The 22,401-nt window shown below is 45.4% G+C and overlaps 1 protein-coding gene across 1 annotated transcript; it reads left to right on the top strand.

The window, feature by feature from the left end:
- The first annotated feature begins 606 nt into the window (after positions 1 to 606).
- PIK3CD (phosphatidylinositol-4,5-bisphosphate 3-kinase catalytic subunit delta) lies at positions 607 to 21,249 on the top strand. Its single transcript, XM_082493579.1, has 24 exons — positions 607 to 899; positions 1,494 to 1,570; positions 1,940 to 2,103; positions 3,593 to 3,821; positions 4,227 to 4,456; positions 5,307 to 5,486; positions 6,141 to 6,290; positions 6,596 to 6,685; positions 7,930 to 8,151; positions 11,255 to 11,351; positions 11,762 to 11,892; positions 12,806 to 12,865; positions 13,067 to 13,234; positions 14,022 to 14,143; positions 14,294 to 14,437; positions 15,155 to 15,254; positions 16,112 to 16,290; positions 16,484 to 16,593; positions 17,205 to 17,283; positions 17,538 to 17,705; positions 18,511 to 18,634; positions 19,761 to 19,906; positions 20,079 to 20,211; positions 20,777 to 21,249. Exons 3-24 carry the CDS (start codon positions 1,963 to 1,965, stop codon positions 20,912 to 20,914), a joined length of 3,141 nt encoding a protein of 1,046 aa, XP_082349705.1. The 5' UTR covers positions 607 to 899; positions 1,494 to 1,570; positions 1,940 to 1,962; the 3' UTR covers positions 20,915 to 21,249.
- Positions 21,250 to 22,401: the final 1,152 nt, after the last annotated feature.

Raw genomic sequence — 22,401 nt, 5'->3', positions numbered from 1 at the left:
TCTGTTGGCAAAATCCCTCTACCTGGGGAGATAATCAGTGAGTTTGGAAAGACAAGGTATTTAGCCACTTGAACTTGACATTGTAGTGCTAATAGCTTAGATAAGGTGCTCCATATCTGATGACATGTGGCATCAGGTAGAAATCCTCAGCAGAAGGAAGCAGTTCATCCATCGTTGTGTCTTCTGTCGCTGCTGGTCAGTAGAGTCCTGGTAGTTTGTTGCCCTTGGGGAAAGCTGAGGTAGCAGATATTCTAGAAACTTGCTGGTTTTATTGTTAATGAGCAGAAGATGAGGCAAGCTTGTTTTGCTTTATCCAAACTTGTAAACCTTGCCACCTCCCCCTTTTACTTCCCTCCCTCTTAAGGCACATGGGTGGTTTTGTGGTCTCTGTATCCGGTCCTTGTGTGATACAGCATGTGTGCTGAGGAAGCAGGACAGATAAAACATAGCTTGTATTTCTGGGAATCCTTACCTCACTGCTGATGGGGAAGTGTTGTGTTTCCAGGCACGGGCAGATAAGCTGCTGGGCTTCTTGTCATACTGAAGCATAGGGCTGGCTCATGGGAGGCTGCCAGCAGGACTTCATGATTTGGGAGACCCAATCTCCAGCAACATGTTGCTCAGTTTCTTCCGAAGTTTGTACGCTGTCTTGACAGCTGCAAAGCCATATTGTAAGTTGTGAATGAGCAAATTTTGTACTAGTTTCATGGGCTGAAGATAAGCGATACTGTTAGAATTGCTCAGGGCACACACAGGGCTGAATTTAGAACCAGCAGAGTCAGACTGGCAGGAGGCTGAAGCCTTGGTTTCCACAGCAGCTACGAGCCATGGCTACATAAACACCGTTCAGGCTGTACCACTGGCATGTTTCTGTGTTGACCTGGTGGAAAAACTCTCTGGTAAGTGAGAGGGAATTTAAGTCAGCTGGTTTCCCTGCTGAGGTGGTTGAAGAGAGTTAGCCACTTACTTGTCTCTTGCAAGGAGCTAATGCTAACAGCTCTAAGCTCTTCCTGCACATGGGGACACCGCGCTCTGCAGCCTGTCATCTGTGGAGGAAAACGGAGTTCTATACTGCTGCAGTATTTTGCTTGTGGGCAAATGGATGGGGCGTGAGGGGTTCTCTGACTTTGGTATTACTTCTCTAAGAAAGAAACCGTATCACGGGCTTCTGGTGAATGCCTTTTGGTTTAGCTGTTCGTGTGTGTGCTTATCCTGTGTTTGGGAAAAAAAACAAAAAAACACAAACAGTTTATACCTGATAGCATTCAGATTCTTTTTCTCTTATTTGCATTCTTTGGATGTACTGAGAATAAATTGTTGAGCCCTGCCAAGTAAAAGGATGAAGATGGAATTAACAAACCCATTTTGATTGCCTCAGCCTTAAATTTCATTTCTCCTGTACTCATGGAGGGGGGGATATACAGTGGACTGTTATTTGTGTGTATAAAAATGCATGCATACTCAAACCTATCAACACCTCTTTCTCCCTCTAGCAGACTGGGACTGAGCTCTGGAGAAACAAAGTGGAGGTTGGAGCATGTGGCCTGAGGATTGCTGTGCAAAGCCAGGGGTAGGGACTCATTGTTTCTGTTGGCTGCTTGTCCCAATAGCTAACCTATGACCAAGTGCCTTCATTCTCAAGTGAAGATAATTCTTTAATTTCATTGTAAAATACAGATGTAGATGCTAATCCCAGTCTAGAAGAGATTAAGAAGAGTTGCATTGAAATAGAAATAGATTCTGTAGCAAGAACGCCTCTGTGGCTTAAAGGCACTGGACTGGAAATTTGACTAAGGTGCATATTTTCCTGAGCTATGAGGATGTGCTAACCTTCCTTTCTTTGGGTTCTTCTGCACTTTAACTTTCTACAGAGCCCAGCACAGATCTACAAAGATATTATGTAGTCAACAGCAAGAGACTTTTTTCCCTTTTCTTGCAGGTGGTAGCTAAGAAGTGAGCAGGATGCCCCCAGGTATTTACTGCCCTGTGGAATTCTGGTCCAAGGGGGAAAACCAAAACATCCAGGTGGACTTTCTGCTGCCCACAGGCATATACTTAAACCTCTCTGTGTCCTGCAATGCCAGTTTGGGTACCATCAAGCAGGTAACAGCCTTTTTCCACAGTTTTATCTGCAATTCCTGGAACGCGGAGTCTGTTCTTGGGGAGCACTTGAGAAAATGTGTTGGGTCTTAACTCAGTGCAAGTTGGGTTTCTTCTGTGTTAATTCTGAGGCAGTTCCTTGTGTCTCACTGTGAGAGCCTCTCCTTTGTGACAGCCTCTGCATCCACTAAACCCACCTCTAGCTGCTGAGACTGCCAGCAGCAGGGTCCTGGTGGTGGTGCTCAGGCTCCATTCTCTAGGTATTGTCCAACCTTGGGATGAGAATTAGGGTAATGATGGAGTGAGGGCAGATTTGAGTGCTTGTGGACTGTATGTTCAGTTACTGCTCACCTGACCCAACTAGTCCCACGCTGGATTTTTCATTATGAAAGCTCTTGTGTATGCATATGCAAGTAAGAAGTAAGAGAACTCACCCCAAAATAGTCAAATACAAATGCTGGACTGACTCAAAGTATTCAGGATGCTGGCCCAGCCTTTTCTTATCTCTCAGAAACTGAATACTGAAAACTGGGAATGGTAATGATAGAGAGGATTTTTCTCAGTGCTTCATTTGAAGAATAAAATGCTGTAGTGAAACCACACATAAACAAAATGTAGCTGCTTTATTGTGTCTCTGGGTGGAAAGCAGGGGTAGGGGAGAGTGAAGGAAAACAGTGGAAAAGGTTTTCTCTGCGGCAGCAACCTGGCCTAGATGAGTCACAGATCACAAGGGGCAGGAACACAGTGCCAGATAATTCCAAGTTTTCTCATGCTGCAATTTTCAGGTAAAAAAAACCCAAACTCAAAACCAACCAAAAAAACCTGTAAGTAGAGCTGATTGGTTGCAGCTGTTAAGTTACAGGTCTGTGTTTTACAGCCAGTAGGCAGGCTGGGTCAGAGCAGAGGCCCATCTGCTCCAGAGTTTTGTCTCCCATAGTGAGTGCTTAGGATGAGAGTGAAGAAATGGAATATGAACGTTCATGTGAAAGTGCCATCCACTAGGAGCAAAGGATCTTTGGGAATTGGATAGTGTTGAGAAGACTTCAGAAAAGTTCTTGGCTCTTGTCACAGATTTCGTGTTACTGGGGGAAGTTACTTAACACAATTTTGGTTCCAGTGGCAGTAACAGCTCTCTTTCACAAGGCTAGCAGTCAGCAGGTACTTACTGTGAGGAATTTGGGTGAGGGTTATTTAAATACTCAGGTTGAGGGATTTCCTTTGCCTGAAACAAATGGCAAGCATGAAAAAAGGAAGTCAGTTAAAGCTACTTGTAAATAAATCTACCCAGCAGTTCAGCATGAGTTGGAGCCACCAGACTTGGCTGAAAAGCAGCCTGTGATTGCTGGTCCAGGAATGCTGGGAGAAGGTTTGGCTGTGCATTCCCTTCACTAAGGTGTGTATCTTGGGAGATGAAGATTGTGGGGTGACAGAAGAGGAAAACGAAGTTCTAGCCGCGCAGCAGTAGTTTCACCCTGCTGTTGTTCTGGCCCAGGTGGTGTGGAAGCATGCTCAGTATGAGCCGTTGTACCATATGCTCAGCGATCCTGAGGCCTATGTCTTCACGTGCATCAACCAGACAGCAGAACAGCAAGAGCTGGAGGACGAGCAACGGCGGCTGTGTGACATCCAGCCCTTCCTACCAGTACTGCGGCTTGTGGCTCGAGAAGGCGACAGAGTCAAGAAGGTGATTAACTCCCAGATCAGCCTGCTCATTGGAAAAGGTCAGTTCCGGCATCGTTGGTCTCGCCAGGAGTGTGGTAGGGGTGTGGGCTGTAGGTGCTTCTGTCCCAGCCAGCCTGGCCGTGTGTGGAATAGTGGTGGAGCCCTGCTTATGCAGGAGATTAAACGAGCAGTTTGGTCTCTGTTAGATCTGATAAGGGAACAGTGTGTGTGCAGACCCAAGAAGGGGGTTCTTTCCTGCTGGCAGAGGGCTATAGTAATTGAGTCAGTGCAATTGTACATAGTAAATAAGCGATTACTAGTAGCTTGGCTGACTCTTCTCCTTTTGTCCAATATTAATTACGTGTTCAGGAAGGCTGTTTCCACAGATGTGATTATCAAAGGCTGATTTTTCCCCCATTGGGTGGAGATGCTTATTTTGTGTTTCTCCCTTACTCTCCTCTTAGGTTTACATGAGTTCGACTCTGTGCAGGATCCAGAGGTGAATGATTTCCGCACCAAAATGTGCCAGTTCTGTGAGGAGAGAGCAGCAAAGCGGCAGCAGCTCACCTGGGCAGCTTGGATGGAGTACAACTTCCCCTTGCAGCTGGAGCCCATGGCCAAAGGCCTGGGGACTGGTCCTCTACATACGCCCACCAAGAACATTTTCGTCAACGTCAAGTTTCAGTCTGGCGGGGTAAAGCACAAACTTTTCTGTGACAATGTTTAACTGGTTTGTGCTTTCCATTTGGGAACCTTTGGGCATTTGGAGACAGAATAATGTGTGCGTGGACAGTGTTTCCATGTGTTCAGTGTTCATCTTCATTCTCCAGATTCCTTTGCCTGTGGAGATGGTTGGGAGGGAGACTGAGCCTCCAACCAAGAGAGCTGTTCCCCTTCCTGAACATGCGTTGGGTGTACTGGTTAGCTGGTAGCTGAGGTTGCTGCATGTACATGTGGTGGAAAGCTTTTTGGGTTTGGGTAGGAGAGGAGCACAGAACCCAATACGTGCCTTTTCTTTTGAAGCTTAAGAGTCTGCTTGGCTCATGCTCAGCATACACTTGCAGGTGTTGGTCTGCGTTGCCCATGGGCCCCTGTTCTTGCCTGTTACTGTTATTAGTTAATGTGATTTTTGCATGTTGTGCTTGGGCATGAAGCAGGAGTCCCCCCTCATGGAAGAAGGGCCTTCCAGAGCAGTGTGTTTGAGCATGGTGACCCTAGCCACCCTCTGCCTTGCTGGTGGAATGACAGTGGGAAGATTTTTAATAACTAGCAACCACATGAATTGGTGATTCTGCTTAAACTGGACTTGCAAGTTTTTGATTTCCAGCCTTGTGCTTGCACTGCTGAACATGCTCCTGCCTAGTTTGGCAAACACCCCTACTTATTTGCTAATGTGTGGGGGGGTAATTCTGACCTCCTATCCTTCTCTTTATTGTCAGCAACAGGAATGTTGTTACCTATCCGCTGAGCTACTGCTGCTCCTGGTGTTGATTTCAGCCCTTTGCTGGTGTTTGACAGTGTATGCTATGTTGTTGGGATTGCAGGAGAGCTTCACTTTCCAGATCTCCCCAAAGGAGTTCCCCATCACATTAATGAGCTATGCTATCAAGAAGCAGGCTACTGTCTTCCGCCATGAGACAGTGGAGAACCCAGAGGACTACACCCTGCAGGTGAATGGGAAATGCGAATACCTCTATGGGAACTACCCCCTGTACCAGTTCCAGGTGAGCCTTTTGCCTTGCTTTATCAATGAGTCTGTTCCCTTATGGCGACCTCCTGCTGGGAGGGTGGACTGAGATGTGTTATGCTCCAACAAGGAGGCAATGCATTTTACAGGGATGGAACACATCAGTGGCAGGACCTAGATGCTACTTAGGGCAAGGGATACTTCTAGCAACCTAACAGATCCTTAGGGTTTTGAGGTTAGTGAGTTAAGCTCGTCCCTGGGTACCAAGTGCTGTGTAAATGCATTTATAGACTATGGTTCTGGAAATGTCTGATTGCTTGCATGGTGGGCTGCGGGTTCTCTTCCTGAAAGTTGGGCAAGTAATCCTGTATCCTGTGTTCTGCTGGCAGGGCAGACTGCTGTTGGGAGTGTTGAATCCTTCTCAGTGTTTTCCCTTAATGGAATTGTTTGAGTCAGTTGATGAAATGCCAGCTATAAAAGGCATTTCATATTCTCTGTTCTGGCAACATGAGTCCAGTGAGTTGCAGGTTTATAAAGCAAGAGGAGATAAATTAAAATTGAATTTTGATTGTTGCTGTGTCCTTTCTGTCCTCCTTCCACCTGTTTCTGCTTCAGCCAGTTCTGATTTGCGTGACAGCTCTTGCCTGCCTGGCTCTGTTTCATCCATGCTGACTCTGTCCTCTCTTTGCAGTATATTCGCAGCTGCCTGCACCGAGGCCTGACGCCCCACCTGACCATGGTACACTCCTCCACGATCATTGCTATGAGAGATGAGCAAACCAACTGTATTGCCAGCCCCCCAAAGATGGCTACCAAGCCCCCACCGCTCCCTAAGAAAAAGGTAAAAGGGGAGAATGATCCAGCGGGGTCACCCTCAACTCATCTGTTGATGGAGATGCTGCTCTTGCCTGGGAAGAGCAGCCGGTTCTCCCTGCCTCTCTTAGACCCCAGCTAGGAACCTGTCCTAAGAGCTGGGAATTCGCAGTCAACCTTCCAGCCCCCTTCACATATTCCATGGTTGTCACAGGCTTCATGCTGCCCACCATTGTGCATTGCAAAAAGCATGTGATGAGAGATGAGGTCTGGCGCTGGCTTGAGAAGTCCTTGTTGCGTCTATTTCTGATTGAAACCCTTTTCTCTTTCTAGCCAAACTATGGTTCTCTCTGGTCCTTAGAGCAGTCTTTCTACATTGAGCTGGTGCAAGGCAGCAAGGTCAATGCAGATGAGAGAATGAAGGTAGGTACTGACTCAGTTTAGGGTTTTGGTTTTGTGTTTTGACTTTCCCGGCAGCATCTGTCTTGTTTGTGTGGTGAGGAAAGCAGGGGCTGACAGCTTGATCTCACGTGATCCCCCATTATGCTTCATTCAGCCTTTGGGCAGTTTCTGAACTGAAGCACAACAGGAAGGGGAAGGGAACTTGCTAGCCAGCAGCCCAGCAACGGAGCAGTGCATTCGTAGAAACACTCCACTGCAACAGTTTCCGCGTAGCGAACGGAGCTGCTGCCCTGTGGCGGTATTGCTGAACAGAGGTGTGGAGGGGCAGGGAAGTTGGCAAAATGCAGAGAAAAGAGAATGATGGGGAGAGGTGGTGACTGGTAAAGTTAAGACAGAAAGCACAATGCAGCAATGCCCTGGGGTTTGCAGGGTGTTTGCCACGAAGGGGGAGCAGGCGGATGAGGAGGAGGGGTATGGCGGCCCTTTAGGAAAGGAGGGAAGCAGGGCAAGAGTATATCACAAATACTGGTGTTCTGTAGGGCAAGGCTTTATAAAGGAACAGGCAATGAAATAGTTATTTCTGCCCAGTGCCCCATCATTTGCAGGGAGCGTCTCCTGGGGAGGACGCCTGTGGTTCAGACTAGCCAGCAATACTGTAATAAGAGGTGAAGTTGGGGATGAGCTCAAAGCGCCTGTCAGCTGTACAGCAATCTGGCAGACTGCAAGAGCAGCACAGATTTGCAGGCAAATGTGCCCCCGGAGACAGCTCACCATTGGCACTGCTCTGCAGGCCTGTTTTGGGGCCCAGCTGTTTGCCCATGCCCTTCTCCTGTGATGTGGATTTGCCTCATCTTTGGTGTAAGCACTTGCCCAGCTCTTGGTATCTGCCCTGCCTTTTCAGCAGGACAGGTTCCTCAGCTTCTGCAGCATCTTGGTAGGCAAGGTTTGGTCGATATTTATTGGCCTGGCTTTACAGGGTGAAAACTGTAATATTCTTACCAATGTATTACCCAAGCATTTTGCAATGATTAAGCATGTCTTGCAAGTCCTCATGAAGTAAAAAGATAACAATGCCCTTACTGAAACTGAGTAAATAGGAAGATCAAGGAACTTAGTGTCTCAGTGAATCGGGAAGGAGACAGGAGTAGGGCATCCTGCTGAGAGGTATGGATGCCCTGTCCCATTCCTCTTCTAATCATGTGTCTTCAGCAAACAGGTCAAGTCCGTATGGATTCATGATATTCTCTTATTTCTCCTTCCCTCAGCTGGTGGTGCAAGCAGGTCTCTTTCATGGCAATGAGATGCTGTGCAAGACAGTGTCCAGCTCTGAAGTGAATGTATGCTCAGAGCCAGTGTGGAAGCAGAGGCTGGATTTTGATATTAACATCTGTGATCTTCCCCGTATGGCACGGCTCTGTTTTGCCCTCTATGCTGTCATCGAGAAGGCAAAGAAGGCACGTTCCACCAAGAAGAAGTCCAAGAAAGCTGTAAGTAAAGGCAGTGTGGGACTGAGCCGGGCTTGCCAGTGCTGGAGGGCACAGGACACCATTCTAAACCAAATGCCCTTTGCATTCAGAAAAATACTTGATTTAAAAAAGAGCTTACAGAATGATGTCCAGTAACTTCTTCTGATGTCCAGTAACTTCTTCTACAGGAATAGGAAACTGAGGAGTTGCTGCCTGTAGGAAAGGTTGTTTAAACGTAATTTCTTCTGCAGAAAGACCATTAAGAAGCACACTTAGCGTATGAATTCACATAGAGAGCAATCATTTGTGTTAGTGTCTCTGTTTTGCTGATCCGCAACTTCCTTGTTTTGTAGTTGAGGTTAAACCATCTTCTAGGTTGCATCTTCTTTCTAGTAAAGTCTTTTGTGCAAATTCCCCATGGACCAAATTAACAGCTAAGAAGGGGGAAGAAAATGAAGAATATAAGCACTGGTTACAGCAAAGCTTTAGGTGAGGTAAAATGAAAGCGCAGAATCTTCAAGGTTACTGTTCAGATGCTGCAAACTGTGGATGGGAAGTGTTAAATCACTTTAGAAGCTCTTGAGCTTCTGAATCGGAGATGTAGTGATATTTTTCACTTTCCTCACCTCTATTCCAAAACTTTCAGCCCATTAATAATTCAGTAACTAAAAGTAGATTTAAGTGTAGTCTGTAATTGAATTGCCGCTTTCCCAGTTTTATAACTTAAGCATGATTCCTCTAGCTCTTTGCATGTGAGGAGTTTTCTTTATGAGCAACAAACGCATTTGCTCCTCTGCAAATTATTGTTTCTGCAGCCATAAAAACACCGTTACCATGCTTTAAAGAGAGGATTAGTCATGCCATCTTTAGTAGAGTGCAGAGAAGTGAGACAGACTAAGAAATATGATCACAGAAGAATCTAGTTGCAGTCCAGCTAGCTCCTTTTCACTGCTGGGAGGGTCACACTGTCATTTGGCATCAACAGGGTTCTCGGGATTACACTGCATTAATGTCAACCCACGAGTCCTGCTTGTGTGGACCAATTTCTGGGTTGGAGACTTCAGACTGGAAACATTTTGAGGCTGGGACCAGGATGAACCTTTTTATTGTTGGGTTGTTTCTTTTTTTTCACTTAAGAATAGCAGAACTCCAACTCCTGCTGGAGGCTTTGGTTGAACAAAATAGCTGATTCATCCACAGGCTGCGTTTTTGTGGTCACGCTGGAACAATTTTCAGTTTTGAAGCAGTCAGAAGGAAATCTTGCTAGTCTGATTGACAAAACAAAACCAGCATGGTTAGCTGAGTTGTTAAGAGGATCTTGTTCATAGGCACTGGCAAAAGGTTGATGCATTCTGGTGAGCTCTTGATATAAAATCACAATATTTGCTGGAGCTGAGCTCTGCAGAAATGGATTTTTCCACGTGGTCAGCTGGAGCCCTGGGTAAGGTGCCCAGATCTGATTTAAATGTTTGGTAAGAGAAGGTTACAGTCAGAGTACACCCTGATGTTTGGTTTTGATTAACAATCTTGCTTTCTTTGCTTGCAATGTCCAGAGATCATTGCATGCATGTTGTTTGTCTATGCTGACTGTCCAGAGCAGATAGGTGGGACTAAATCATTTACTACCACAAAAACAGGCGTGTTTGCAGACTGGCTGGGGTGAGTCAGAGGGGTAATGTCACCCAGAGGGCTGGCTGGCTTTCAGTGTTCTGGAAGTCATGCAGGAGATATTTCTGTCCTTACAATGCTGAATCGTTTCTTTGCTGGACCTTATCCACCAAAAAAATCTTGCCTTGTGTTTTGGCAGGCTTTGTGCTGTGGTTTGATGTCATTTACTCTGTTAAAAAAGGTTATTGCTGGTGGTGGCGTTTTGTTTGGCTTTTCCCTATGATCTAGAAGCTGATGTCTCAAATGGGATTTTAGTGAAGATACTTAGTCTAATCAAATCAACTCAAAGGTTTGCGAGAGGCCACTTGGAAGTGATTAATTTTGTTGCATTAGAGGAAAATGCTGACTTTGCTACCTCCATGAAGTCCTTTGGTGTACCTTCAGGGTAAGCCTGATAGATCCTCTAGAATGTCTCAGTGGAACAAGATGATGTCTCACTGTGGTTCCCTTCAAATATTACACTGTTTGTGGGTGCGTGGCAACTTCTTTGCAAGTCAGTTTCTGTGTTAGTGTATGCTTAAGCCTGTGTTGCTGGTATTGCTGAAACTGTTATATGAAGTAAACTGTTCCATTTGGGGAACCTGAATGCAGGAAATCTTAGGTCACTTGTGGAAAATATGTCTGTCTGTCTGCTCTGGTGGCAGGGAACTGGGTTAGAGCAGGGAGATGGGTTCTCTTTCTTGGCCGCGTCCCGGTCACTTTACTTGCTGGAGTCTCCCACCTCCAAAATGAGACTGGCTTGTGTGACTGGGTTGGGCTTGTACGTTTTATTTTGGGGGATGGGGGGGGCATTAGCAGTGTAAAATTTGATTTCTATAGAAAATGTTTATTACTGTACTAAGGAGCCAAGCCTTTTCTTCCTATTATCAGCTGTATCTAGCATTCTTTGCCTAGTTTTCTGAAGTCATGCTAACTCTTGTGTTCCCCATTTCAAAATTAAGGTTGTTCTCCCTCGCCTCAAACTGAAATATATGAAGTATGTATGTTGTAGCTTCGTCAAATATCGTTGAATGTAGAGTTGCAAGGCATTACCAGAAACTTAGAAATTCTTCAGCTTTGCGAAATATTGGGTGGTGAAGTTTTAGACATGTTTGTGAGGAGTGTTTGGTGCTGTTCAGCACTACACAAAAGACCCTGGGTTGTGGCAAATATCTGAATTTCGTGCTGTCTTGTACTCTGATTTTAGGAGAACTTGAAAGGTAAGCATGCCAGGGGTGGTGTATTCTTTACAGCAACCCTTTGGTGAGAGGCTGCCTACATACTCTTGAATGGCTGCAGCATTCTGTGTGGCAATTTGTAGACTTAGAAAAGATCAAGATAATATATCTTCTTATTCCTGGCTATTGTGAGGGCTTTGCTTTGCATGGGAATACCTCACTTTCTTGTTAGTTCTCTTGCCTTCACCCAGCTTTTGCAGTTACAGCTACCCGAATGAGCTTCTTTCTTTGCTTGGCAGGACTGCCCCATCGCCTGGGTGAATGTCATGCTCTTTGACTATAAGGACCAGCTGAAAACAGGGGAGTGCTGCTTGCACATGTGGTCCTCCTTTCCAGGTATGTCAGGAGAGAGGGATACTGTATTGTTTTGCACCTTTATTCTCTGCCACAATATCCTTTACTCGACATTGCTGTCCAGGAGGTTGTAGGAGGGGCCGTAATAGTTCAGACTAGCAGACCCAGTGTGATTACTGCTCTATATTGTGATGGCATCTAGAGCCCTGCCAAGGTGAAGGCCTCGTTTTGCTTGGCATTGCATGTATGACATAAGAGGTTGCTGCTGTCCTAAAGATGTTATATATATACTTCGCTTGTGAGGGGTCAGGAGAACGAGGTGAGCTGCTAGGGCCAGGCGACGTCCAATGCCAGAGGTGGAAGCAGTCTGGACTTTCTGCATTTCAGAAGATCGTGGTTTATGACAAACCATGGAACCAATGGTTCATGAGTTGATGTACTTTGTTTTTCAGATGAAAAAGGGGAACTTCTGAACCCCATGGGCACAGTACAGTGCAACCCCAACACGGAAAGTGCAGCAGCCTTGGTCATCTGCTTCCCCAGCGTTGCATCACATCCTGTGTATTACCCGTCATTTGAGCAGGTAGGGGATGTGGACACTGTTTTGGGACGCACAGAAATTCCCCAGCTTTGCTGGTGCAGGTGACACCGTAGATGTCACTGTATCTTCAGTGGCTGTCGACAGGGACTGGGTACAAGCAACCTTGATGAATAGATACTGTTAATTGAAAATGTGACTTTTTCTCTTAACTGGTGGACCTTTGAGCGAATACTTTTCCAAGCTGTGAATTACTGAGGTAAAGCTGCTCTCATCGATGAGCATTTGTTTAAAAAATGGGCTTAACTGAGCAGCCTTTAAACAACGGGCAGCATTAGGCTCTATAGGAAGGAAGAGGAATAAAAAAGGAAATGAGTGAAAGTAGACAACTCCCTCCCTTTCAGCACGAGTGATAACATGCCATGTGGTATGGGGATTTTCCATCTGTCACTGCAAATGGCCAAACACTTGAAATGGAAGAAGAAATGTGCCTGTTACAGGAAAGAAAGGAGGTCTGCTCTGCCAGCGACATATACACATGCTCCCCCATGATGCATGTTCTGGCTCAGAAGCTTTAATGGATTGTGCCAGTGTGCATCGTGGCTTTGGCAGTGCTGTCTGCTTGGCAAACGCACTCCAGTTCTAAGAATCTGGAATGGCTCATGTTAGCCGGGAGCTTGGTGACGCGGAGCCCCTGTTCACAAATTGCATGGGTGTGCAGATGTGCCCTTTTGGGGGGAAGGACTCATCCCTTCATTCTTGTTACTCCCAGGGAAGGGGCTCTATGGGCAGTTAGGTTACACCTCTGAGCAGAGGGGTCCTGCTGAGGACATTTACCTACACCTGGGCTGTGAGAGGCAATTCCCTTCTCCAGAGGTGGCAAGTGACTGAAGTGATGGTGAGCTAGAAGTACAGAGGAAATGAGGAGCCTTTCTCAGACTCTTTATTTGTGTCCCAGCTGCTGGAGTTGGGGAGGAATGGAGAACAACCCCGTGCTGCATCAGAAGATCCTGAGGAGGTGAGTCTTCTGGCATCAGTTTTTCAGCTATGTGCAAGCCTGGTTTCATAGATAGAGTTATCTGTTTCCACCTTACCCCCAGCTAGCTTTTTTTCACCAAACTGGGTCATGCCCCAGTCCTACAGGGTCTCTCTGGGCTGAGCAAGCCCTGGGTTGAGACTGAGCCCTGTGTATGCTCTTCCCTGTGATTCCCATGAGCAGAAGCTGCAACTGAAGGAGATACTGGAACGGAGGAGCCACACCGAACTGTATGAGCATGAGAAAGACCTGGTGTGGAAGATGAGATATGATATCCGTGACCAATACCCACAAGCTTTGGCAAAGCTGCTTATCATCACCAAATGGAACAAGCACGAAGATGTTGCCCAGGTGAGGATGCTGGGGTTGGCAGCCAAAGCTCCCTTTTTCGTGCATCTTCATGTCTTACGTTCCTGTGTTTTGTTTGGGATGCCAGCTTAGCGGGGATTTTTCACAGTGCTCCTGTGCAGGTAGGTGTGGCAACACTGAAGCTGAGGAAGATTTTCTGTTCTCAGCCAGTTGCTGTGAACGTATGCTGAGTGGTAACCAGTGGAGTTGAGGTTTGTCTCTCTGCACTGTCCCAGACTCATTACTGACCAACAAGGTCTTGCTTATTCCCTCTAGAAACTGGAGGCAAGAAAAAAATCTGTTGAATTCATGGCAGAAATAGGGTCTGGATTGGATATTCTTTACTGACAGTGAGAGACCAGCACAAGCTACCTCAGTGGGTCAGTGAATCTCTTCCACTGAGATTGTCAGACATCAGTTAGGAATGTTCTTGGTGCATCCCTCCTTACTTCAAGAGGATCTTCTAAAGGTCCCTTTCTAGTCTACATTATTATGCTGCAGAAAAGTGCTTTTCCCAAAGAGCTTATTCCACTAATTGAGGTACAGCAAATGGCAACCCCACCATTAACAGGCTCCTCCTGTCAGCCTTGCTAGAAAGTTTAGACTGATGGGTTTTGACCTGGTGTCTGCAAACTTGCTCTGAGGCATCTGTAAATAATGACTAAGATAGAGGGTTTGCCCCCCACGAAAGAGCTGCTCTTCCATCAGTAGAATTTTAGGTTTATCTCCATTGTTATAAAAATCTTGTTCCTTTTTTTAACTTTTTTCTTTTTTGTTTTTCCCCTTACAGATGATTTCCCTGCTTCAGACCTGGCCAGAGTTGCCTGTCCTGAATGCCTTGGAGCTGCTGGATTTTAGCTTTCCTGACCGTTATGTTGGTTCCTTTGCTATCAACTCATTAAAGAAGCTGACGTAAGTGTTATCCACAAAGGATATGCAGAGCCCCTTTCTATTTATGTTTAGGGCTGCTGAGGGGGACTGTGAACAAGGCTGACAGTTTTTGCAAGTACGCTTGTTACAGTGAAGTTAAGGTTGTCTTTTATTTTTCCTTTCTGTCCCCAGAGATCATGAATTGTTCCAATACCTGCTACAGCTTGTCCAGGTGCTCAAGTATGAATCCTACTTAGACTGTGAATTAACCAAGTTCCTGCTGGACAGGGCGTTATCCAACCGCAAGATCGGCCACTTCCTCTTCTGGCATCTGAGGTAAAGAGCAAATGTTTTGGGCTTTTTCTCAGTAATCAAGCGAAACCAGCATTTACTGGTTTCCTCATTGCTCTGTGAAGTGAGACAGCAAACATGTCTGTATGTATGGATGCCACGGTATTTAGTTAAAGGCTATTGGCTGTCCTTTAGCTAATGTCTTTCATCAAAGCATTGGTGGGATTTCCTTGCTGTGATTACCAAAACCCAGGAACTGCTGCTTTGTACTTAGGAGACTGATTAAGGGTTATTCCAGGGCACAGAATCTTTGTTTTTTTTTTTTTTTCTCTGGTGGTGGTACTGTTTGGATTAGGTTCTGTTTTCAGAATTTTTATATATATAATATATACATACACACATGCCTGTGAGTTAAAGTTTACTTTGGACATCCATGGCCACCTGCCAGTTCTGAGCCATAAGGCTCTGAGCCATCCTTGCTCCTTAAGTAATGTTCTCAAAGGAGTGGTTAGCAATTTAGTCATCCAGAAAGAGGTCTCATCACTTCAGGCAGTGTTTTTTCTCCATCACCTTCTGGGGTGGCTGTATCTTTTTTTTTTTTTTCTTTTTTTTTTTTTTTTCCCTCCCCGGTACATAGAAAGAATCTAAACAGCAGCTAATATTCTGCACCCTCCTCCCCCCCTTCTTGTGCTGGCATGAATGAGAGAATTAGTCACTCACTGCAGTGAGTCAGAATTGCTTTAACCTCCCTTCTCCCCCTAGGTCAGAAATGCATGTTCCTGCAGTTGCCTTGAGGTTTGGCCTGATCCTGGAAGCATACTGCAGAGGCAGCACCCACCATATGAAAGTTTTGATGAAACAGGTAAAAATTGCTTTTAGCTATGGCTAAAAAAGAAGAGGTTGACTTCCCTCTTGCTTGGAGCTGGATCTCAGCTGTTAGCTTTTCCAACTTAGTGATATCAGTAATACAAAAAAAAAAAAGCCTTTTAACTGCTGTATTGGTTTTGGCATGTCCTATTAAGAGCTTGGAGTTCTCCATCACATGTGACTTTGCTCATCTCTTACTCACCCACACATGTCCTGAACTACATAGTGTGGAATGGTTTGAAGTGTTCCAGGACCACTGCTGTTATTAGATGAGTCGAATGAGTTACCATTTAGTAGGAGCTGATCACAACTGGCTGGCTGATCCAGAGCAGTACACACTTTCCTTCAGTTGCTGTGGGGAGGTAATCCTGCTATTTACCTCTGAAACTTCTCTGTTAGCTGTCAAAGATGTACCTAATTCAGAAGTGAGGGACTCATGTATACACGAAGTCGTATCTAAGATGTGCCCACAAACCAGTGCTGTTTCTATTTTCAAGACTGAGTGGCACTTTTGCATAACCAGAACTCCCCAAAAGCATTGAAGGACAGGGGTGATAGGTCTCATCCTCACTTTTCTAGCCAGTGCACCTCACTTTTCCATTGGTACTTGATAATATGCATTATTCCTGGTATTTGGGACTGCAGTTGTTACCTTGCAAAGCATTTGTGCCCAGCAGAATATCCGTAATTGATAATGGATCTCCCTCAAGCAGATACTACTATATTTGTTTTGTTGCAATGTGTGAAATAGTTAGAAATTGACAAGAGACACAACCAAGGTTTACATTTCACAGTAGGCTTTCTCCAGGAATTTCCTATTTGCTAACTCTGTTCCATCCCTCTCTTTTTCAGGGAGAAGCACTCAACAAGATGAAAGCTTTGAATGACTTTGTTAAAGTGAGTTCTCAGAAGGCCACCAAGCCTCAAACCAAGGAGATGATGCATGTGTGCATGAAGCAGGAAACTTACCTTGAAGCACTTTCCCACCTCCAGTCCCCCCTGAACCCCAACATTATCCTCACTGAAGTTTGGTAAGGAAGATAGCTGCATCTCCTAATTTGTGCCGCAGGCTTTGTCTGGCAGTAGAGCCAGGCTACCCCAAGGTCCTCTTTTTTCATGGAAGTCACCAGTCTGTTAGCATTTGTGGATGCTGTTGAATTTGCAGCTTAGATGGCCACTTTTTTAATAGCTGGAAACTCTGATGGTAATACTTGTTTCCTCTAGTGTGGACCAGTGCACCTTTATGGACTCCAAAATGAAACCTTTATGGATTGTGTTTAATAATGAAGAGACAGGTGGAGGAGGAGTGGGTATTATTTTCAAAAATGGAGATGGTGAGTCTTTAAAGGATATGTCTTCACAAGCATAAAGTCTCAAATGTTTATTGTGGTGAGTGGGCCTAAATATGGACCATTAAGATGATGGGTGAATGAGGACCATCAGTGTGTTTGAGTTTTTTGACAGTAATCTGGAGCTATAATCAATTCTCCTCTTTATTTTACTTGCTGCCCTCTTCATTAAGATTTTAGCACAGTAGTAGCTGGATGCCCCATGCACAGTAAAAAGGAACCTGATGTGAAGTCTGAAAGAGCTACAGCAGTCCAAGCTTTGTAGGGTTGGAGTGGCTGCTGCTCACTGTTGTGTCCAGACAGGTGTTTTCTAAAGTGCTACACAGACTGCTATGGGAAGAGCTTTGGCAAAGTGAAGTAGTGTATACTTTAACTCAGACATGATTGTACTGCTGGAGGTATCTTGTATGGGGGCTTTACACCATTACTGCACAGGTGCATGTGGCTCTGTACTGATGTTCTTTACTAGCCAGACCTGGCAAGTGACAAACATGGCAAAGGCCCCCCTAGCAGCCTGCTGGGGCAGAACAAGAGGAGGGGGAGAATGGGAGGTACTTATGACCCTCTTTTTTTTTTCCCTTTGTAATGCTGCATAGATCTTCGTCAGGACATGCTGACTCTGCAGATGATCCAGTTGATGGACATCCTGTGGAAGCAGGAGGGCCTGGACCTGAGGTGAGTAATGAGTGCACAGTTGTCCTACTGCAACGATAAAGCATGTGGGGTGAGGCCATTTTGTCTGCAAGCTTATTTTGTCCCTGACAGGTCTGTCTCGTATTCCGTGAGCAGCTTGTCAGGTTTTGTGGTACTGAGGAGTAGAAATGCAGAGTAGATATGGAGTAGATACGGCAGACAAGGGAAAGCTTAAAAGTCAACGCAACTCACTTCCGGGCAAGATTTCAGTGGAAGGGTTTCTTTCATCTCTGCAGGATGACCCCTTATGGCTGCCTCTCCACAGGAGACAAGACTGGACTGATAGAAGTAGTCATGCATTCAGACACCATTGCCAACATCCAGCTGAACAAGAGCAACATGGTGGCCACTGCAGCCTTCAACAAGGATGCACTGCTCAACTGGCTAAAGTCCAAGAACCCTGGGTAAGTGGGCTTGCCTTGTACTCAGTGCTGCTTTTCTGCTTCCTTTCATCTTGGGACATTTCTTCTGCTTTATTCAATTTTTTCCTTCAGTTATGCATATTTCCAAGCTGTCCCACAATATCTATGGCTGGTTCACTGCCTGGCACACCAGAAGGCATCATGTGGCTCTGTATGGGTTTTGAGCTGAAATGGAGGCATCAGGGTTACCTTTTGCAAGCTTTTTTTTCATCTTTCATAGCTTAAGGTAGCACTGTCCACAGGCTGGATCCAAACCTTGATCTTCCCCTCCATCCTGTTACTTTCTCCAGAGAGAGATAGTCGGTGTGGTGGCAGCTAGAAAAGGGGCAGAAAGAGTAATGCCAAAACTGTGAGGTGAAAAAAGAAAGCAGCATAAAAGCTGAGTAGCTTGGGGTTTTACTAGATACAGAAACAGAAGCAATACATCAGTGCTGCTCTGATGTAACGGGGCACTGACAGGAGTCATTCTAGGAGGCCGCTTTGTCTTTTGGATCTGTGGCTATCTAGAAAATGAGTTAATTTAGTTGAGACTAAACCATTTCTGCTGAGATTGTGGACACAACCTTATCTGGACCTCTCCAATTACAGATAGTTGTTATTGCAGCTGGTTTTTGTAAAGCATGGATGGGAGTACTGCCTCTGGAGAGCACTACAGAAATTCAAATGTGATGCCCTTACCTTCTCCTGCAGGTTTGGCTGGGGGAAGCTATAAAAACAACTTTCCCAGTGGTGAAGTACTGGTATTCAGAGTAAAATTCTCTTTTAATCTTTTTCTTACCCTCTTTAGCGACGCATTAGAACAAGCAATAGAGGAGTTCACTCTTTCCTGTGCTGGGTACTGCGTGGCAACGTATGTGCTGGGGATAGGCGACCGGCACAGTGATAACATCATGATCCGGGAAACTGGACAGGTATGGGGAATCACTGCTGCTGTTGAAGTACTCGAAGAGGGGCGTGAATGCTACTTAGCAATGGACAGACGCATCCCAGTGCAATCCCTCTGCTAAAGAATGTACCTCCTCCAGCTGAGAGGCAGACTGGACAAATGTTCTCAATAGCTTCTATCATTAAGAGGGTAAATAGAGTTTTATAATTTGAATTACGATTCCATAAGCATCACTGCCATCAGCTGCCGCTGTTAATAGCCGCTTTAAAATTACAGTGGAGCAATTTGTACCTCTCGGACCTAAAATTGTCTGCAGATGCAAACTTGAGCACTGTGCTTATCAGTCTGAAGACTGACTTGGCTTCAGCAGAGTCACAAATCACTTGTAGTTCCTCCTAGAAAAAATGTTTCTGGTTTTTAAATGAGTGCAAGTCATCAGCATGGTTCTAATTTCACATTGATACCTGTACCGATTCCTTTACTTCTCTATTGCTGGACAGGGGAGGGAGCTTACAGAACTGTTCTGCAGAGGAGAGGCCGCTCAGTTATTTGTCCGCTTGGGGGAGCTGATGCCCTGCGGTGTACAGCCCTGGGGTTTGTACGTCTGGGGTTTAAAACAGCTCTGTAAAATTGCCATGGTGTGCAAGGATCTGCACGCCATCCTCCTTCCCAACACTGCACTAATGGTGCAACGGCTTCACTCGGCTTGCTATTAAAAAAAAAAAAAAAAGGGGGGGGGGGAAAACCCACCTTACCTGAGCAAGTAATATGTTGTAGCAACTCCAAAACAGGACCTCTTTCCACACACCACCTGGGACTGCAGCCTGCGCTGGCAGGGTGCCTGCTGTAGTTCTCTTTCTGCTTCTACTAGTGACACACTAAGGCTTTACAAAAAACAGAAATTTCTTCAGATATACAAAGTATTGAAGAGGTAAGTACCTTTCCTGTCCTATCCAATTACAGTAGAGAATATCTCAGCAAGTAAACATTGCCTCTTTTCCCAAAGGAGCGTCATGAGAGAGGTCCTTTTTCTCTCTCCCAAAATCCTGTGGCCAGTATCTCTTGAATACAGTCACTGTGAAGAGAACTCAACACTGATCAGCTAAAATAGATACTATTCTGAAAACTGTTTTTTTCTTCTTTATTTTCAGCTGTTCCATATTGATTTTGGTCATTTTTTGGGGAACTTCAAGACTAAATTTGGTATTAATAGAGAACGAGTTCCTTTCATCTTAACCTATGACTTCGTGCATGTCATCCAGCAAGGAAAAACTAACAACAATGAGAAGTTTGAAAGGTAAGTGTTAGCAGTTAAGCTTTTTAAGCTCTGAATTTTCAGAAATTATTTCCACAGTGATATGTAGCCTATAGCTGTCTATACACAGGAAAGCAAATAATTGATTATCTACTTGTTAGAGAAGGTGAAGGAGCACTCGTCATTCTTTTGTCTCATCTTCCTTTCCAAACAGATTCAGAGGTTATTGTGAGAAAGCCTACATGATCCTGAGGCGCCACGGTCTTCTCTTCCTGCACTTGTTTGCACTGATGAAAGCTGCTGGCCTGCCAGAACTCAGCTGCTCTAAGGACATTCAGTATCTAAAGGTAAGAGAAGCAGAGCCCATATACAGTTAAAACTGAATACCTGATCTTGTAGCTCAGTGAGGAGGAGGAGTTCAGTGTGAAAGGGCGTATTCTTTGAAGCAAACTAGCTCCAAAGATCATGAGTAGACATCCGATGTTCACGTGCAGGAGATCAGAAATGCCCAATACTGGTGCTCAGGAAATAACTTCAGATTGTTCAGCACAAAGGCAGTCGGTACCTTGTAGAACCAGCTCGCAGGGAAGGAGATGGGGTGCTCTGGTTGTGTATCGTTCCCAGCTTGCCTTTTCAATGGTAACAACCTAGCGCCGGCTGACTGAAAGACAGTAGCTTTGTACAAAAGCACTAAAACCCTACTCTTTCCCTACTCCCAGCATAAGAGTAGGGTGCATGTATTTATCAGAATGAAAAACCTGTGCAACTACCGTAACTATTTAAAACAATTAATGGCTACTCATTGCCTACTTGGTGCTCCTTTCAATGGAGTAATTTCTTAGTGAGTAAACAGTTGAGCAGTTCAGTGTAGCCTCACTGAAAGTGCAACTGATTTCTGCCTTTTACCTTCAGGATTCCCTCGCTCTTGGGAAGACAGATGAGGAGGCACTGAAGCACTTCAGACTGAAGTTTAATGAAGCCCTGCGAGAGAGCTGGAAAACCAAAGTGAACTGGTTGGCACACAACGTATCCAAAGATAACAGACAGTAGAGCAACATCAGCCTGCGCGCTTGCTCCAAGAGAATGTAATACCTACACTGAGTCCAGCAATTGTAGACAGGTTTTAAAGACTGATGAATGTTGCTATGTTGAAGGTCCTGCACCTGCATTCCCAGAGATCAGACATTTCTGCATGACCGAAAAATTGTTGGACTGTCATCAGCTTCCTAATCATGTCTGCTATAGATCTTTGAGGGAGAAGGCAGAGACGTGAGGCAATAAAATTACTGCATACAGTGAAAGGTAGGTAGATGTACTGTATCCTTAAGAACTTGTTAAGCTTCAAATACATCGTCTAATGGAAGCATTCCGGCAGTTGCAACATCCTTCCAGTGTGTTAATGTGTCTGTTTCTATTTTCTTGAAAATTTAGCTGGACACTGAGAACCTGCTATCCCTGTAGCTCTTGTACTATAGCCCATGTTCTAGGTCCCCACCATTACAGCTCAGAGGCATTAACTTCATGTGGTTGCTCCTCCTGCCCTTTTTCAGTGTACCCCAAGGTAGGTCAGCTTGAATCCCCACTGAAGCTGTCTTGGACAAATTGTTTTACCCGGCATTGTGACAGGGTAAAAATATCCATGCTGTCGCATTACTTTGTCTGCTACAGAGGCCAAAGTGTTCTTCTGAAACTGAACTGGAACCCATCTATTGCTGTTTAAAAACTGATGCCGCAAGAACAGGCTTGGATTGGCCGATGGGTTTGGTATTTTTCTTTGCCTCAAGTTGAGCCTCAAGCAGTTCTGGGTTTCTGCGTTTATACTGTTTTTAAGCCTGAAAACAGTAAGATTGCATTTTCAAAATTGGCATGTAATGTTGGTCGCTATATGTGTCTCCTGCTGGGGTACACTGGAGCTCGTTTGCCACCTGGTTTCCCTGTAATACATGCGTGCAGGGCACTGGCCTACACCTACGTAATCACTGGGATCCAACACTGCAATTCCAGTGTCCGCTGGGACAGATGGTGCCGTTCTGTGCCGAAGGTACTTCGCCAGTCTGTCTTCCTGCGTTGAGGCTAGAGGAGTGCCAGAGGGGGTTTAGCACTGAAACACACACTTAGAGGAAATTGCGTCTCAACTCTTATCTTCTTAAAAATCCATTCCCTGTTCCTTTCCACTATCTTCCTCCTCTCAACCACGGTACATGACTCTGATTGCTGTTAGAGCTGGTGTGCAAAGACTGTGTCTGTAGGGAGGTCCAGCCAGAGAACAAGCTGCGGTCATCTGTGCTGGTACCTAAATCAGGACAAACCGTCTGCTCCAGCCGCCTCCTGTTCTCACTGCTGCCTCCGTCTCCTTCCCAAGCAGAATCTGTCCCATCTCCCACAAGGTGCTGTAATCAATCATGTATTTCTACTCGTGTGTCATATTTTTGTCTGCAGCTAGTGTCCTTACCTGGTGAGCAGTTGTGAGCACTGGTGTCGCACAGGGACAGGTGAAGAGGAGCCACTGCTGCTGCTCAAGTGCCTCACGTGAGGCG

Source organism: Vanellus vanellus (genome assembly GCF_965231255.1).
Source record: "Vanellus vanellus genome assembly, chromosome: 20".
In the NCBI taxonomy this organism is placed as follows: Eukaryota; Metazoa; Chordata; class Aves; order Charadriiformes; family Charadriidae; genus Vanellus; species Vanellus vanellus.
This window is presented reverse-complemented; position numbering and strand designations above follow the sequence as displayed.